Below are 18764 nucleotides of genomic sequence, written 5' to 3' on the forward strand. Positions count from 1 at the left end.
ATGCTATTTGCTAATCCTTGAATGTTAGTATTACCAACTATTAGGTTATATAGAAGTGAAAGTTAGTGGTTAGACACTACAATTGAACTTGTAGTCATATTAGGTTGTGTTTTCAAGATCAAACTGATATATTTTAGATAGATAGGTTATCTTCAAACCCTTCAGAGATCTACAGAATATGGCATTTAAAATGTTTTAATAACTTAGGATTTTTTCCTTTTTGCTGTGACTATGAGACATGACGGCTCCTGGCAGTACCAATCTACTTCAGAGAAAATATGGGCATTGAAAAAACTGCATATGGAGTTAACTTTCATTGTGGCAAAAGTTAGCCACTGGACAACAGGGAGTTCACCAATGGCTTCTGATGTGCAATGGAACAGCAGATGAAACAGTTGTTCTTGAAGAATAGCTAAGCTCACCCCTCTCAATAGTAGACTGGCATTTAATAGAGGGATGTGGAGAAGAACGGGATGCCGAGATGAAGCCACGTATACACAGCCAAGAAAAATGGACAGCTGAATTGAAAAAACACCAATAATTTCCAGAATTTAAAATCCTGAATCATGACATGACACTAATGGAATTCAGGTGTTTCTGGTACATGGACTGCTCTCACCAAATGTGAGGTCAAGCTGTTGACCTTGTATATATACATCCTAGTTCACAAATGAGTCTGTCAGATATGCTAAGCCTATAGGCTGAAGATGATGCCCCAACACTGCGGAGAAACCTCAGGTGACTGTCCAGGCAGCTGGCTCTTTCTGTCAACTCACATTTTTTTTTTGAAGCTGCTTGCATGTACTTCCTGTTTTTATTTTTTATTAGGTAGTATTATTTCCTTCTTGGGTCTCTGAGAGAGTTGAAGATCAGTTAGTTATAGTTATAATTATCTTTGTTAAGGATTTCAGAAAAACTCACTAAGAGCTGTAAGTGTATAAATTTGAAAGACGTTGTAAGACAGTTCCGTTAACAATATAAGTTAGGATAGAAAGTGAATCAGGTACATTTTGGACTTACCAAAATAGGATAGATAATGGAATTATTTTCTCTGAATTTGTCAAATGCAAATGGACTAGACATTGTTTAGGTATTTATTGTTTGTATATATGGTATATATAGTCATTGTACTTTTATATATAGTTTTTCTTATATTAGTTATAACTTTTTCCTGTTTTTTCTTTTTATTAAAATAGAAAAGGGGAAATATAGTGATATTTTATTTGTATTGAAATGTGATTTTATTTGTATGTTAATAAAGTTGCCTTGAGGTCAGAGCAAGCCAGAGCAGAAGCTGGGCAGTAGTGGTGCATGCCTTTAATCACAGCACTTGGGAGGCAGAGCTAGGTAGATCTCTGTGTGTTCAAGGACACAGCCAGCATGGCAGACACACACCTTTAATCTCAATAGCAACCATAGAAGACTTGGAGGTCTATACAAACAGGCAGTGACGAGGAGGTCATGTGGCTGGGTTTACAACCAATGAGAAAACAGAACAGAAAGTCTATAAATAGACAGGACACACAGAAGTAGGTCTCTTGCGGAAAGGAAGAACAGCAGAAGCAGTGAAGGGTAAGGTTTTCCGCTCTTGCTCTGACCTTGTGGTTTTTAACTCTGCAATTGGTTCTGTGTTTCTTATTTAACAAGCCGGTTACATCTACACACGCCTTTAATCCCAGCACTCAGGAGGCAGAGCCAGGTGGATCTCTGTGAGTTCCAGGCCAGCCTGGGCTACCAAGTGAGTTCCAGGAAAGGTGGAAAGCTACACAGAGAAACCCTGTCTCAGAAAAAAAAGGGGGGGGCGGTTAATAGCAGACGCACTTCATAGCAATAGTATAGGGAAGAGGAATAAAAAGAGGCAATGAGAAGTGTTTAGAATGCAGCTGGCATACTAAGTGCTCAGATTTTGGTGACATTTGTTGGACAGTACTGCCAGTATTGTTGCTGCTATAACTATTGTTGTTATCAGCACTATGGATTCTTCAATGACAGTTCTCTGAAACAGTGTTTTTCAACCTGTGGATCATGACCCCATGGGGGGGGGGAGTCACATATATAACCTGCATATCAGATATTTACAATGCAACTCATAACAGTAGCAGAATTATAGTTATGAAGTAGCAATGAAATAATTTTATGGTTGGGGGTCACCACAACATGAAGAACTATATTAAAGGGTGACAGCATTATGAAGGTTGGGAACCACTATTTTAAAACAATCAGAATCATAGCACAACATTACCTCTAGCACAGTCAGGTCCAAGGAATCCTGGGAAACAATGACAGTGTCCAGAGATACACTCTCCGTTTCCATTACAGTTGGTTGAACAGTCATCCATTATTTCTAGTAATACAAAAAGAAGAGAAAAATGAATCCAGGTTTAGGCTAGAGATATGATGTTTTAAAGTTGCAGGAATTATTTGTCTATAATAATCTTGTCCTCTGCTGTCTGCAAAGCCCTTATTGCTCAAAATTAGATGGCAAAACCTTCTGCATGATGTCATATGCAGTAGATTATTAAACATGGTTCTCAATTTGGTGAATTTTAAGAGAACAAAATCCAACTTCTCTCTAAGTGCATAAAGGGTCTGCATAAATTGTATTCTTAACAGGCATTCATGATAAAGCTAAAAGGGTATCAGAAGAATAAGACATTTTTCAAAAGCAGAACAGACTTTAAAATGCAACCCACAAGACAAAGACTACTGTATTTTTTATACTTACATTGTAGCAAATAAAGTTTCTCTCTAGCAACGTGTACTATTTAATACACTATACTATCTTGACAGGTTAAATATGATAATCAGTAGTTCATTTCCATTAATAAGTGACAATGGCATGCTTTTAAAGTGTTCATATTAAATTCACCACCACTAAAAGCATTTGAACCTAAGTATTTTGTTGAGAAATGCCTTCTTGACTGTCAATCCATTCTCTCTCTCTCTCTCTCTCTCTCTCTCTCTCTCTCTTTCTCTCTCTTTCTTCCTTCCTCCCTCACTTCCTTCTTTCTTTCTTTTTCTCTCTTCCTTCCTTCCTTCTTTCCTTTCTTCCTTCTTTTTTTCATTCTTTTTCCCCCCAGAGGACCAAAACCAGGGCCATGAGCTTGCTAGGCAAGCGCTCTCTACCACTGAGCTAAATCCCCAACCCCCTTTTTTTTCTTTTTAAATTCTCACTAATTAAAATCATTCCACTGACTTTTCCAATTTTAATTAAAGAAACCCTCCTTCACTTGGTATCTTTGCTTGAATGATGGGAATGAATAATTGCAATGAAGGTTGAGAAATGGCACTTGTATGAATGAGTGGGGCCTGTGAGTCCCTTGCATCAGTAGAAACATTGTGTGGCACATATAAGACAGATTCCTGTACTTTTGTTCTGAATCTCTTGAATCTGGTATAAGGGATCTTGTCCAGCAATTAATAATCTACCAAGCACCCTAGGCAAATCTGTAGGTACTCCCACATTAAATCATTGAGAGCAATGTACTTTAATTAGTTTATCACATAGTTAGAAAGCCTGTTGTTATGTGTTGGAGTTTTTCCCTGTGCAGAATAAAGAAAAGAAAATGAAAATGGTATAAGCCTATTTTAGGTAATTTTTTAAAGAGTTTAGAAAGGATTCAGAGGCTGCATGGATTATGAACAGCACAATCCTTAGTTTATGAAATATATAAGCCTCCTTTCACTGCCATTAAGACAAGGCATAAAAGTATAAAAATAATGGGTATGCCTTAGGGTAAATGATTTATATGTTTTTGATTATTTGGGGGAAATTTACTTGAGTTTATTTTTTTGTTATTTTATCAATTATATTTTATGCATGAGTGTTTTACCTGCATATATATATGTATGATGTATGTGTCATGTGTGTACTTATGGGTGGTTGTGAAATACCATGTGTGTGCTGGGAATTGAACACACTTCCTCTGCAAGAACAACAAGTACTTCTAATCCCTGAGCCATCTCTCCAGCTCCCTTAAACTTTCTTTGTGGAACAGGGAGGGAAATATATCTGTTGATTCTAATATTAAACAAGTAGAAAAGTAAAGATATTGACTTGCATTGCAAAAGCCAAATACACTGTTTCATATGCAACTGATGGCTTGATATTTGAATGATAAGAAAATATCTAAAAGGTGAAATTCCTTTGGGAATGAAATAAAGTGAAGGTAAAATGTCCCAAGCATGGTTCTGGGTCTATTAGCTTTTGACAGGTTAATAGCTTGATTAGTATTTATAATTTGAGATGAGGGGTTAAATTAAAAAGAAGAGAGAAAATATTCACAAATATTTTATGTCTTCTAATCTCTTTAAATCAGTCTTCATAATTTAATGACAATCATATTATCAAAATTGTGTTCTGATTTTTTTCATTGCAGTGGATTCTAAGGATATACTGTTAGTGACAAAATAATGATGTTACTTAAAATGTATCATTTTCCTCAGTTAACAAAAATATTATGTATTTTGAAGATGTAAGATCAATGGAGTTTGTCTCAGTATGATTATGATTTTTATCGCTTTTCTAATTACTGCTTTCTACTCTCTCAAGGTCTTCAGCATCGAGTAAAAATAGAACCTAATTGTTATCAAGAGCAGATGGTCTATCTATTACCAGTCAACACATCTTCTTAAACATATGGCTGAACAGGTTAACTAAAGGATAAAGTGGTTGAGAGCTGTAGAGAAAACTGACAGCTGTAAAAGATTTTCCCTTCTTTTAAAAGACATGTGTTTTATGAAAATTCAAACAATCTGATGCTCTGTCTACAAGTTGTTTACCCTGAGGACTCCCAAATTGCTAAAGAGCTTTGCTTTCTTCACACAAAGGGTCAGGGGGGTGAGTTTACTGAGAAAACATGACAAAAACTCAGATGCTTCAGAATAAGAAGGGTGATGGTGAATAAGAGTGGATATAGGCATTGTATTTAGAAAGATCACATTTTAAAGGGCCATGGGCACACTGAAATGGCCATTTGATTATCAGACCCAAAGAAATCTGAAGAAAGGGCTTGGAATGATTCAAGTTATTGTTCTCAGTATTCTCTAAGTATTCTTAATTTGTATTTTGAAGTTTTAGTGGTTCTAGAATCAATTGTTCTAAAGATATGTATTGATGCCAGTCTTTCTATTTTAAGAGGTATTTATTTGCTGTTATTTTATAATCAAACCAATTAACAGAGCCTTTATTTCCTAACTATCTTTCTCTCACTGCGGATAGCACCTTGGAAAATCATACATGTTAGGTAATTACTCTGTCACCAAACTATACTCCTAACCTATTTTCTATTTTAAGGTTGGTACTCACTGGTTTGCCAAGATTGACTTTGAATTCCCTTTTTAGCTTATGCTGACCCTAAACTCACAAACCTATATGCTATGTTACTGACATTACAGGAGTGAGTTATCCTGCTCAGCTTAACAGGATACTTTTGCTTATAAGCTTTCTCTCTGAAGTTGTTCATCTATATAGCTTTTTAAAACAATATTATCCAGGAAATATTTTTGTTAAGAACCTATAAAGGGCTGCATGACAAGTATCCTAGAATATCAGCAAATACTGTAGAGCTTAAAAAAAATCTTAACCAGTATTTTAACCACAAGAACAAAAATAAAATGTTACTCACAGTGACCTTTAGTGACTTTAAGATAGAAAGGACAGCATGTCTGAACCAGTGTCTTTCTAGAGACATACTGTGAATTTAAATCATAGCCAGGGCAGCTTACCAATTGCTGTAGTTAGCACAAATACTTGCTCCATCTTTTTTCCATCATTGTAAAATGCCAGATACCAAGGTCCTTGGTCCATATACTCTATGAAACCCGTCTCCTGAAGGGATGTTAAGATCAGATTCCTTGGGGAGTGCTGGATGTCATCAGAGCTCTTAGAGTCCTGTTTTACCAGTTGTTTGCCGTCCATTAATTTCACAAAATCAAACTGGAACAAATACAAACACAAATATAAGCCTGAACTATTTTTTACTTCTGGACATATAACCATCTTTAACTTCTCACTGACCTATTCAACATATATTCCTTTGCTGTGATAGTTAACAATTCTTAAGTATATTTGAAATTAAAGGCATTTGTTAGTTTTGAAAATTGTTTTACTACACTTACAAATTTTGTGATCTTCTCAGTTTGGGACTGCTCAAAGTAAAAATTGATTAAAAGCAAACCCCTAAGAAATATAAATAATTTTGAGTATTATGTGTATGAGATCTGACATTTTACCAAAACATCTATCTAAGAGTAGATACTTAATAGCATATTCTGCTCAGAAATGTGACCTTGTCAACAAATTTAAAAGGTTTTATAGTTTTTAAACCACAAATAACTGAAAAATTATAAATGACAACATTTATCACAATTTTACTTTCTTTGTGGGTATATATTTATATATCCAAAGGCCACTCTTTCCCCCTAATCATTTGGTTAACACATTGTTTTACAATTTCCTGTTTTGTGATTCACATTTGAATGGCCTTTTGACTATTCTTGACTTGGCCAGAAAATCAAGTTTGATGCTAGCCATCACTGTTGGAGGAAGTATAGAGTGAGTATTTTGTTCTTTTAAATTACATCTTAGACAGAGCATCATTCCTAATGGATTAATGCAGAAAATAAATAAGCTTAATAAAAACATGAGAAATATGGTATCTAAAACTTACGAATGAGCCATGGAAACTGCAGAGGTTTTACATATTTGAATTCTTATAAATGATTGCTTATAGAAAAAAATTCTGTATGTAAGTTATAGTCTGCTTCTTTAAAAATATACTTTCTATGATCTTCTGGTTGATGTGCATTCTGGGACTGGGATAATGGTAAAAGGATAGACAAAACCAGTGAGGAAGGTACCAACTCTAGAGCTAAGTGAGATGAGAGGACTGTGACACTCACAGTGATCTTTTCCTAGAAATCAGGAGGTCAAGTTTAAAGAATGTTTTCTTCATTTATCTTTTTCCAAATATGTTCTGCTAAGTGCTATTCTTTATTTCTACATGCTGTGTTCTCATTAAAGTGTGATTAGTCCGGATATTTCTTTGTTACAAAGATTTTTCTGCCTTCATCTTTGACTCCTATAGTATTCACAAATCACAACATTTGAAGTGCTTGGTATAGTACTCTCTAAAAAGATTTAAGAAAATACCTATTATATCAAATACCTGAGTGTGTGTAGGTGGAATATTTCTTCTGCCATAAATTCCCAGCAGAGAGTCCTTGGCTAAAGAAATATTGAATTTCAGATATATAGGATGGTGGATAGTAATCTGGAAACGCCAGAATAAGCCCGGTGGAATGGTCTGCATGACTTGTGCTCCAATGTCAACTTCACCAGTATCAATTGCTCGTCCCTTCTGAAACACTGGTTTTAAAAAGAGAAAATTATACATACAATTAATTTTAATTTATAAAGCAATGCTTTTGAGCTTTTCAAGAACAGATGTATCAAAATAACTTACTCAGCTTTTCTTCCTCCCTATATCTTTCAAGCTCTTGCTCAAATTAAATATCTTCTAAGGGGCCTTTTGTGGCCAAACATTATGCCACTTTCTTTGTTAAACTCCTATTGCATTTATTTCATTTAACATAATTAAGTATTTACTGAACATTATCTTGATAACTGTAGGAGTTACAAAGATGAGTAAGATGTAGTTGTTGCTCCCATTGGGTTTTGTAAATCACTGAAGTAATGGGACAAGTATAAAAGCAGCTACATTGTAAAGGAAATTAACTGCTAAGGGTATCCAAAGGAAGGAAAAGTATTTGGTTTAAGGGATGTTTTATATTCCTCTTTTCATGCTCTTTATTGTATTTTATTTTCTCATAGTAATTACATTCCAACACACTACATATTTTATTTATGTATTACATATTACCTGTTGCCCAGGATATAAGGTAGGCATTCTGAGGACAAGGGCTATGGCTGCTTTGTTCTTTGCTTCATCCTCAGTATGTAGAAAATATATGTGAATGTATGTAAAGATTACATATATGTATATGAATGATCAGTTTACGATTATTTAACAAATGGGTGGATGAGTCATAAAATGGTAATTATGGTACATGACATTGAACATGAGCCTTAGAAGAAACAGAAGACTTCAACACAGCTTCAGAAAAGATTCTAGGACATGGGAAAGGAAGCTCGCACTAATCAGTGCTATAAAATTGCTATCTTAAAGTTGTGAGATATGCATATATAAATAAGAGTTCTAAGTAGAGTTGGATAGAAATAATGACACATTGTCTATATTGTCTTCAGAGCCAGTCAAAAATATTTGATCAGTAAAGCTAGCACAGAACAGTAAGAATATCTGGAAAATTCAAAAGGAATCGAATTATTAACTCTTTATCTAAATAAAATCTACTATACAAGTAATTCTTTGCATAAATATGCATATATAGCTTAAATCAAATTTCTCATCTGAGCTAACAATGCTCCCCACAACTACGAAAGATGATCTAACAAAAACCCGAATATGAAGTATGAGAAGCTCTCTTTTGAGTTGGGTGGGGTTGTACAAGAGAGTTCCATACAGCTTATTGCTACTGACCTCGGCTGCCCCCTAGAGGTGGAACTTAAATCTATCTCTGTTGTAAAGACACCATGCACTTTAGATATAAGGCTCAAAGGCCCCTGGGCTGGAAATGACCTGAATATCTTTTCCCTAAAAACTAGCTTCCATGGAACCATAAGGTGCCATTCAAACTTCCAAAGAAAGATGACAACAGGCAGTCCTACACAGCAATGACACTTATCAACCACAACAATAATGTGCATGGCACAATAACCCTAAGCATGCAGTATTGACATACACATCTTGGCAGTAACCAGCAGGCCTTATGATTTGTTCAACAAGAGGGATACAATACCTGGTACTGACAATCTAGCTAACTACCATGGCTAGTGATCTCAGGGATCTTTGAGGAGAACACAAAACACCACTTCACTAAACCAGCATTATCCCTAACTACAGTATACACAGAAAAGTGTAGTTCTTACCTCTCATCATGGAAACTTCTCTTTGCAACAGACAAAGGTCATTACAGCAAACTACAACCATTCAAAATGCAGAGTTGTCCTAACAGATACATCTACAAAATACTCCCACACCTAAGGCTCAGGGAACACTGCAGAAGAGGGTGTAGAATGATTCAAAGAGCCAGAGGATCGGGGAGTTTGCTATGAGATTGTGTCTCTTAGTAATGTCAGAATCTACACCCATAAAGTTTCACAAATATGACTGCCTAAACATGAGGTGAACAAGGTTGTTAAATAATAGACATGACAGTGTAGATGGAAGAAAACCCGTGAGGTCTGAACTCCATCACTCCCCCAAAAAACCCAACCTCCTGTCAAAAAACAAACCAAAAATTAAAACTATAAAACTATAGGCAACTAAGGAATTTTGAGAGGAAGAGAAATATTCTTCTCCAGGGAAGAACATACTAATTGGTTATCTAATACCAAATGGTCAGCCCTAAAGACATACATACAAGTAACATTAAACAGACTTAGCCAGTTAAATTTGGAATATATATGTATATATACATATACTTATGTGTGTGTTTGTGTGTGTGTGTGTGTGTGTGTGTGTGTGTACAAATAAGAATGTAATAATAATTAATGAAAAAGAGGCCATGAATTTGAATCAGAGCAAAGAGATGTATGGGAGGGTTTGGAGGGAAGAAAGGGGAAGAATAAATGATTATATTATAATCTCAAAAATAAAAGAAAAATAATAGGATATATTTTATTAATTCCTTAATAATTATATGTATGAGCATATATTTTATTTTGATCATATTTACTCCCCACCATCCCCTTAAATCCTTCTACTAAGTCCATATTATGCTGCCACATACAAATTGTTGTGGGTCTATCATCAGAGCATGGTTATCCCACCAGGGATCATACCATTAAGATAACTGGCTTGCCCTACTCCAGAGGCCATCAACTGTCACTAACTCCTAAGGTAGCAGTAGAAGTTTTTGAGCCTCTCTCTGTCTACACTGGAAAGACTGGCTTGACCTTGTGCAGTTCTTGAGCAGACAATCACAGCTGCTCTGGGTTCATGAGTACCTAAGTTCTGCATTTCTATAAGAACACTGTTTCATCACTGGCATCCCCAAAGTCTGGTTCTTACACTCATTCTACCCTTTCTTCCATGTTGTTTCCTAAGCCTTTTGTTCTTTGGATTTTGATTAGTTGTGAATTTCTGTGTTAATTACTATCCACTATACAAAGATGCTTCTCTGATAAGGCCTGAGTGTTATAGTTGCAATTGTCTATAGGTCTTGATATATATATTTAAATGGAATTTTGATGCTATGTCCATTAAGGAAAATAATTGTATTAGGGTCACTCACAGGGTCTATAAACTCATCGTCTTTTTGCTCTTGATTATATTTACAGTACCAGGTATGCCTTTCCTCTTTTGGAGTGGGCCTTAAGTGAAATCAGGGAGTAGTTCATTACACCATCCCATTCACGCCACTATTGTTCCCATAGACATATGTTGTTAGGCTGGTCATTACTGTAGCTCACAAGGTTGACAGTTGGGTAAGAGAGTTGATTCTTCTCTCCCAATAGATTATATGTCACCTTCTGGTACAATAAAAATAGCAAGGAATCTTTCAGGTCAGCACCAGCTTGATTTCTCCACATCATATGAGCAAAGTTTATGGTGGCTTTAGCAATAAGGTCTTATTATCAAGTTTTGGTGGGCAACTACAAACAGTGGCAGTAGCCTGTATTACTTCAGGGTCCTCCAAGTTACCTCTGACCAACAACTGGAATGGGATATCTCATATCTTGCACTGGGATTTTTATTTGGTAACATGTGTCTTTTGAAAGGATCATTATTCTATATATAGGTTGTCAACTTAATTGCCAATTTATTAAAAGCAAATTTAAGCCTTTCACATGTATCATTAAAATTTTTTAATTATGGAAAAGGCTAGTGTAGCTCAGAGGTATAATAATTTCCCATAATGCACAAGCTCCAGCAAAGATGCACTCACTGCACAAACTGGAAAGCTTTGGGTGTATTAGATATTCTAATCTTGAGGCAGAATGTAGGAAGGAATTGGAGGGAGACACAAGAACCACCTTGGGAGTTCAGATCATTGATTCAGGTGAAATGACACAAATACTTGAATTCAGGGGAAACACAAATAACTTCTGTAGAAAAAGTATATTTCAGTGAAAAGTAATTTAGTATAGATGGAAAGTAGGAGGAATATATGAGAACAATACAGAAGAATCTTCCAAAGCAAAGCTTGACAAATTTTAATGTGACCGACCAGTCTTCATATATATTGTTGAATGAGTAGGTTTGAAGTGAGACGTTTTTATAGAATTGCAAATGGTGCCTTTGTCGCATTGTTCACTTGTTCATACCTGAGACGTGATGGAAGTAGTTGTGAGGACAAAGGGAGCATTAAACTGACATCATGTTTGTGAGTTTGGATAATACTAATAGCCAAATATATGACATCTAAAAGTACCTGGTCTGTAAGGACAGATGTTTAGTTTGCACAAGAATAACTTCATTTGATGTGCTAGCTTAGTGTATCGTTTTATGGAATACTATGTTATCTAGTAGTGGGGAGGGGAAGGAACACAAAAGGAGGAAAGGGAATTGGTTTGCTTCCATTTTAAGAAAGGAGGATTATACTTCAGGAGGGAAAATTGAATTTGGCCTCATTTCATTCTGTCTTTGTATTTTTCAGCCATCAAATCTGTATCCATACTAAACAGTTTAAAAACACACATGGTCCATGTCCTTTGTGTTCACCTGACATGAAATTAACAGCCCATTAAGATGCACACCTGCCGTGACTTTATTCCTAGGCCAATGCCTTGCAGCTTTTAACTCCCTAAAATACCCACATTATTTCTTTTTGTGTTAAGGCCAAGAGTAATAACTATTTTAAGACTGTTCACTGTTAACTGTTAATAATAGATTTCAAATGCAATTTTGAACGTAATTGTGTATTACAGGACACATAATTTTGTGAAATTGACATTTCTAATAAAACACACCCTTTGAGATAATAAATGACTAACAGAGTACCTTATTTTTCACTGAAAGTTACTTTTCTTCTGTGTAAGACAGAACAATTTGGTTCCCAAAGGGTTGATTATAAAGTTAACTCTTACTGTTTTAGAACTAATAAATATCTTCAATGGGTAGGAGATTCATTGACCATATTTATGTGGACATTTTTTTGCTGTTACCTTACTTCATATTCAGTTTATCCAACAGCTATCCTCATTAGAAGTTTTTATCACTTCTTAAAATGCACCATTTGGTTATGAAAACAATATTATAAATATAAAACAATTCAAAATGTTCTAGGGTCCACCAGTAAAATTTTTAGGTGGCATGAATGCTCTTTAATTAATAAATGCACTCATTTTTAAAACTGTGAAAAACTGCTTGGGGGTTATTAAATTTTATTTGGAAGCCTTACCTAATATTACAACTTCTCTTTCTGCACTATATGGCATCTTGCATTACATAATAATGCTACTTTAATGTTATTTATTAAATGAAAAGAGGCTCATGAAGTTCTGTTGTTGGAGTTTGCTGGTTATTAACATCACTGTACATCTAAAGTACATATACATCAATAATTTATGAAAATAATTTTATAGGGAGATGGTCCTCCATTTTAAAAGTTTAACATTAATATACGGTAAATTAATAGAGATAAAAATACATGAACAAACAAGGGAACAAACAATTTAAATAAAAAGTGAGAAAATAACCTAGTGGTGGTGGTTTGATATTAGAGAAGAGAAATTCTCATAATTGACAGATGGGAAATTTCCCAGCCTCTAACCTTTTAGAACTTTGTGCATCAGAAAAAGAAATATCTACTTGTTGGCAACTTATATACCATTAAATAACCTTCTCCATTTTATTATCTCTCAAAATTGGTTATGGATTGCAATCCACTGATAATGAGGTTACATATTATTTCATTTTTAATGGTGTAACTCAAAAGAGGGGGAAACTATAAAACATCAAACAACTCAAACTGGTTTTTGTGAAAAGTATGCTTGATTAAATGAAGGGAAAAGAAAGCACTGAGCAAACTTAGCACTGACTCTGATTCCACACACATTACGAACAACAGAATGATAAGCTATGCTCTTGCAACGTTTGTGTTTCAATGATCATTTAATAACTCTTTTTGCTGAAGCACATGAAAAGGCTCAAGAATAGCATGCTCTCTCGTAACAGAATGCTCTTCATTGTACATATGGGGAATGAAATGCAGAGAACCATGAATCATATCATACTGTGCAGTACTGTAGTTATCACAGTCTTACCAATATCTACCAATTTAGTTTGAGCTAAACACACTCTTTATAGGTTGCAACACAGGCATCAACTGCTGAGCAGGAAAAACCAAAGGCAGATAAGCTATGTTGAAGGATGGTACACTAAGTGAAAGTAGTTTCATTCAACAAGAAAAGGTCAAGCTACCTTGAAAGCAAAATTTATGATGGACATAGTTGGCAGCGACTGTGTCATTTAAACCAAGATTTTTAATACCTAGACTCATACGTGAACATTAACAATATGATTATTATGAAAATTGTTTTTCTGAATTCAGGGTAATAATTACATTCTGGAAATAATGCATGCATTTTTTATTTAATATGCCATGATAGATTTTAATTCTATTATGGCTCAATATATGAAAATCAAAACCCAGTCAGACATTGGCACATGATCAGACATATTTTCACTAAAAAGAACCTTCATATAAGGTCTTCATATAAAAATGACTAGGTATTGTATTTGTATTAGCGGAAATATGAACATTTTATAAAGGCATTTAAGAATTCCTTAAAAAGTATCTAAGCACTGTAACCCAAGGAAAAGAATCACATACTAAGAACATATTTATTCTCCATTTTATACCATTGCATATTCAACATTCTGAAAGGAGCTTAATTCTTTATATTATGTGTGGCAAGGTTTAAGTAGCCTATTTATGGAATTTTATTTATTTATTTATTTATTATTATATTTGTGTTTTAATTTTACACATCAGCCATGGGTTCCCCTGTCCTCCCCCCTCCCGCCCCCACCTCCACCTTCCCCCCTTCTCCTCCCCTCCATTCCCGTCTCCTCCAGGGCCAAGACTCCCCTGGGGATTCAATTCAACCTGGTAGATTCAGTACAGGCAGGTCCTGTCCCCTCCTTCCAGGCTGAGCATGTGTCTCTGTGTAAGCCCAAGGTTCCAAACAGCCAGCTCATGCACTAAGGACATGTCCTGGTCCCACAGCCTGGGAGGCTCCCAAACAGTTCAAGCTATTCAATTGTCTCACTTATCCAGAGGGCCTGATCCAGCTGGGGGCTCCACAGCCATTGGTTCATAATTTATGTGCTTCCATTCATTTGGCTATTTGTCCCTGTGCTTTTTGCAATCTTGGTCTCAACAATTCATGCTCTTACAGTCCGTTAAAGGCTAGGCTCACAACTAAAAATTATTTATGGTATTTTAAATATAATATAATCTCACAATAATAAGTCCTTGTAAAATTTAGAATATTAGTTCTTAGAGAAAAAATGGAGGTAGAATAATCTTTTTTTCCATAATGTAAAACTATGAAGATATTAAATAGAATGACCAAAATCTAGCATTTCTATGCATGTAGCTTCGTTTAATATTTTTATATCACCTATTGAAATATAATATTATAAAATTATTATATTTCTTTGTTTTTGAAACCCTTGACACTGATGCTAAGGACCCACATATCTTAATTTTTGATGAACTCTTGATTCATTGAAAGAGGCTGTCCAGATTCTCTATCAAACATATTTTGGCATACATTATGTATTTCCTAAATAGGCAGAACAAAGAAGTAGATAAATGAGCCTCACACATAGTAAGCATTGTGAATACTGGATGAAAAATCATACTAGTTGGTTATCCAGTACCAACTGGTCAGCTGTGAAAACATGCATACAAGTAATATTAAACAGATTGAGTAAGAGTTATATTTGGAAACATCTATACACATACTAACTAATGAAAAAAAGGCCATGAATTGGAAAGAGAGCAAAGAGGGGTATATGGGAGGGGTTGGAGGGAGGAAAGGGAAGGGGAAAATGTTATAGTTACAGTTTCAAAAATAAAACAAATAGTAATGTGAAAATTTGTTGCTAATAATAGCCTATTTTGACCTTTCATTCCAAGGTTTGAAGAACGGAATAAATGAATAAAGAAAACGTGGTACATTTACACAATGGAGTATTACCCAGCAATCACATCACGAAATTTGCAGGCAAATAGATGGAACTATAAAAAATTATCCTGAGTGAGATAACCTAGACCCAGAAAGACAAACATGGTATGTACTCACTTATAAGTGGATATTAGATATAAAGCAAAAGATAACAATGTTACAATCCACAGACTCAGAGAGCTAGGTAACAAAGAGGACTGCTGTGGGATGTCCTATATGTTGTGAATAAAGAAAACACTGATTGGCCATTAGCTCAGGCCTACCATTGTCTAGCTCTTACATTTATATTCAGTCCATTTCTGTTAATCTATAAGTTGCCACATGTTCCGTGGCTTTACTTTTTGGCTTTACATGTTGTTCCCTGGACAGCAGGCTGGCGTCTCCTCCAGACTTTTGCCTCCCAGCCTCTCCTCTCTGTTCACCTATCCTATTCTTCCTGCCTGGCTACTGGCCAATCAGCGTTTTATTTATTCACAACATACAGGACATCCCACAGCACTTCCCCTTTTCTGTTTTTTTTTTTAAAGGAAGATTTTTAATTTTAACATAGTAAAATTACATATAACAAAACAGTTATCTAGCAAGAATTACAGTTACAATATCTAGTCTGTTTGTATTTGGCAAAATTAAAGAAGATATCCTATCTATTTTATGTTTGTGAGTCTAAGGTTTTATATCTAACTTATCTTTTATCATAGCTAAGGAAATTATAACTATCTAGTCTTCAACTACATCGAAGACCTCAGAAGGATATAATATTACCTGAGAAATGGGAGAAGGATGCAAGCAACTTTCAGGAGTCTTGTGACAGTAGACAGAGACAGTTGGAAGCCTGGACAGTCACCTAATGTTCCTTTGTAAAGTCAAGCCAGGCAGGAAGTATAGGATAGTTGGGACAAATAGAGAGGAGAGGCTGGGAGGTGAAAGTCTGGAGGAGACACCAGCCTGCTGTTGAGGGAGCAACATGTAAAGGCAGCAGGTAAAGCCACAGAACACGTGACGACTTACAGATTAACAGAAATGGGCTGAGTATAAATGTGAGAGCCAGACAATGGTAGAACTGAGCTAATGGATGAACAGTTTAAATAATATGTCTCTGTGTTTATTTTATAAGTGGGCTACGAGACTGCTGGGGCTTGGTGTATCTGGAGAGAAAAACTCTAGCTACAGAGGGCTCAAGGTGGGAGGCATGGATCTTCCTGGGAAGGGAAAGTAGAAGAGATTTTGTGGGTGGGCTGGGGATAGTGGGTAAGGATGGGAACATGAAGGATCAGGTAGGGTGTACAGAGGAGGAGAGTACTAAAAGAGGTGGAAAGGGGTCATTTAGGGTCACATAGAAAACCTGGAACAAGGGAAGCTCCCAGGAATCTACAAGGATGACCCCAGCTAAGATTCCTATCAGCATGGAACACATAACCTGAACTGGCTATCTCCCATGACCAGGCAAGACTTCCAGTAGTGGGACTGAGATACCAACCCAGCCACATAAACTTTGACCTACAATATGTCCTGCCTATGCAATGTGGTAGGTTAAGAGTGGCACAGAGATTTGGGGAGTTGCCAACCAATGACTGGTCCGGCCTGAGACCCATACCACAAGAGTGAACCCACCCCTTACACTGCCTGGAGTGACTGGACCCTGTAGTGGATAGCCATCCCAGCATTGGCCTGGAAGTTCCAACCCCCAATGAGGCTTCGGTAACGGTCACGCTCACAAGGCAGGGCGGAGGAGGAAGCGGAAGACCAAGGATCGGGAAGAGGTCTAGAGCTTGGTTCCCGGACCCTGGACGCTGGAGGTAGACCGAGCAGAGTTCTCCAAAGAACACCGCCAGACTACGTTATACCTTTGCCAGACCCTGCAACCTACCCCTTCATTTGTAAGTTAGCCCACAAAATAAACCTCCCTTTTAACTACGTGGAGTGGCCTTAATAATTTAAAGTGAGTGGTATATAAATTATACGTCAGTATAGCTGTTATAGAAATATGGTTCAGAGGTATAATTGACATGGAATGTTTACACATATATGCACAAACATGATATAATATCTCAAGAGTTTTTATGTGTTTCTAAATGGTTGGTGTGCCATCTGATACCTAGAAGCTGAACTACATATACTTTTCCAGGACTTGTATAAAGTATGGATAGGAAAGAGTAACCAGAGAGATGCTTATTTTCTACATTTCATATGTAATGTTAGATACTGTTATATAGAATTGTAAGGGATCAGAATCATATTATTCTGGACTTTGTTGTGGTGCAGGAGTTCACTCTAATTTACTTTTTAATGTAGAATATGTCTGTGGAACATTCAGAACACTTACATCTGTCTAAATTCTTGATGTCTGCTAACTGGACATTTAATAACAATTAGATGATTACCTACCACATAGTTGAGAGTAATGAGGGAGTTTTATAAATTCTAATACCTGGCCTCCAGACAGAGAGACAGCTTATGTAGGCATCGATTTTCATTGGTTGTCTTGTTGCTATAACCTTTGATATGTACGATTTAGGAACCCAGAAGAAATTCAATAATATGAAATTAACATTTTTCACAGACAAAACTCATTTCTGAGAATAGCAATAATAAGAATAATAAAAATAAATGATAGCATTTATTGAACATTTATAGTGCCTTCTTTCTTGAGTTCCCATCATGTCTATTCCTTAGCAGTACAGTGCACAGTTTGATATACTAGCTTCTCCCTGAGGCTTCTCCCTCATGTGCTGCCTCTAGGACTTCAGTCCCTTCACAATCTCTTCTTATCAGCATTTTCAATCTCTCTCTCTCTCTCTATTGGCTACTTATTCTTTGTCTTCAAATCATAAATCTTTCTCCTTTTGAAAACAAAACTCTCAGGGCCCTTTATCTACTTATACTATTTATCTCTTCATTTTCTTGCCAAACCATCTCCATCCAGTAGCCCGTTGCTTCATTACATACTTATTGATAGATAATTACATGTCCACACAGTTGGGCTTGCCCGGTGGACCACCTAACTATTTCCGGTTCAGAATAGCCATCTCCGGGTCAGACATCTCGCAGGACTGGGACTCTGTGGCTTTATGTGGTTGCGTAAAGCGCGCACGCAGCCATGTAATCTACCGCATGCGTGGAGTACCCACAGGAGTCCCTGTATGCATGCGCGGCCCAACCTTTAAAAAGCCGGCGCCATCTTGCATGACCCCCCCCTCCTTATCTCCTCACCCACGTGTGTTTCACGCAGGCCTGTCACCTCTGTCCTCTTTAATAAAACTCTCCCGTGGTCTTGTCGTGTTCGGGACATGTTCCTAGCACCTCATAAATACTAACACTTATCATGTAGACTTTTACCATCTGCATTTCCCCTTATGACTCTACTTCCTATTTCATTCTAATTATGTACTCCTAAAGAATCATCTTCTTTTCTACAGTCTAGCTCAGACCACTGCAAATGTGTTACCCTTTCACATTTTATTTTCATTTTAAGCTTTTAAAT

The 18764-nt window shown here is 36.2% G+C and overlaps 1 protein-coding gene across 1 annotated transcript in view; it reads right to left on the reverse strand.

Annotated features, from left to right (window-relative positions):
• The window catches only part of Tenm1 (teneurin transmembrane protein 1), an 811545-nt gene that overhangs the window by 259743 nt on the left and 533038 nt on the right, over positions 1–18764 (reverse strand). Inside the window, exons 10-12 of the mRNA XM_036174144.1 lie at positions 7170–7369; positions 5728–5938; positions 2243–2344 (exon numbers count right to left, since the gene is read on the reverse strand). Of these exons, the coding sequence (XP_036030037.1) occupies positions 2243–2344; positions 5728–5938; positions 7170–7369 (513 nt within the window). The remainder of the gene's footprint in view (positions 1–2242; positions 2345–5727; positions 5939–7169; positions 7370–18764) is intronic.

Source organism: Onychomys torridus, chromosome X (genome assembly GCF_903995425.1).
Source record: "Onychomys torridus chromosome X, mOncTor1.1, whole genome shotgun sequence".
Lineage (NCBI taxonomy): Eukaryota > Metazoa > Chordata > Mammalia > Rodentia > Cricetidae > Onychomys > Onychomys torridus.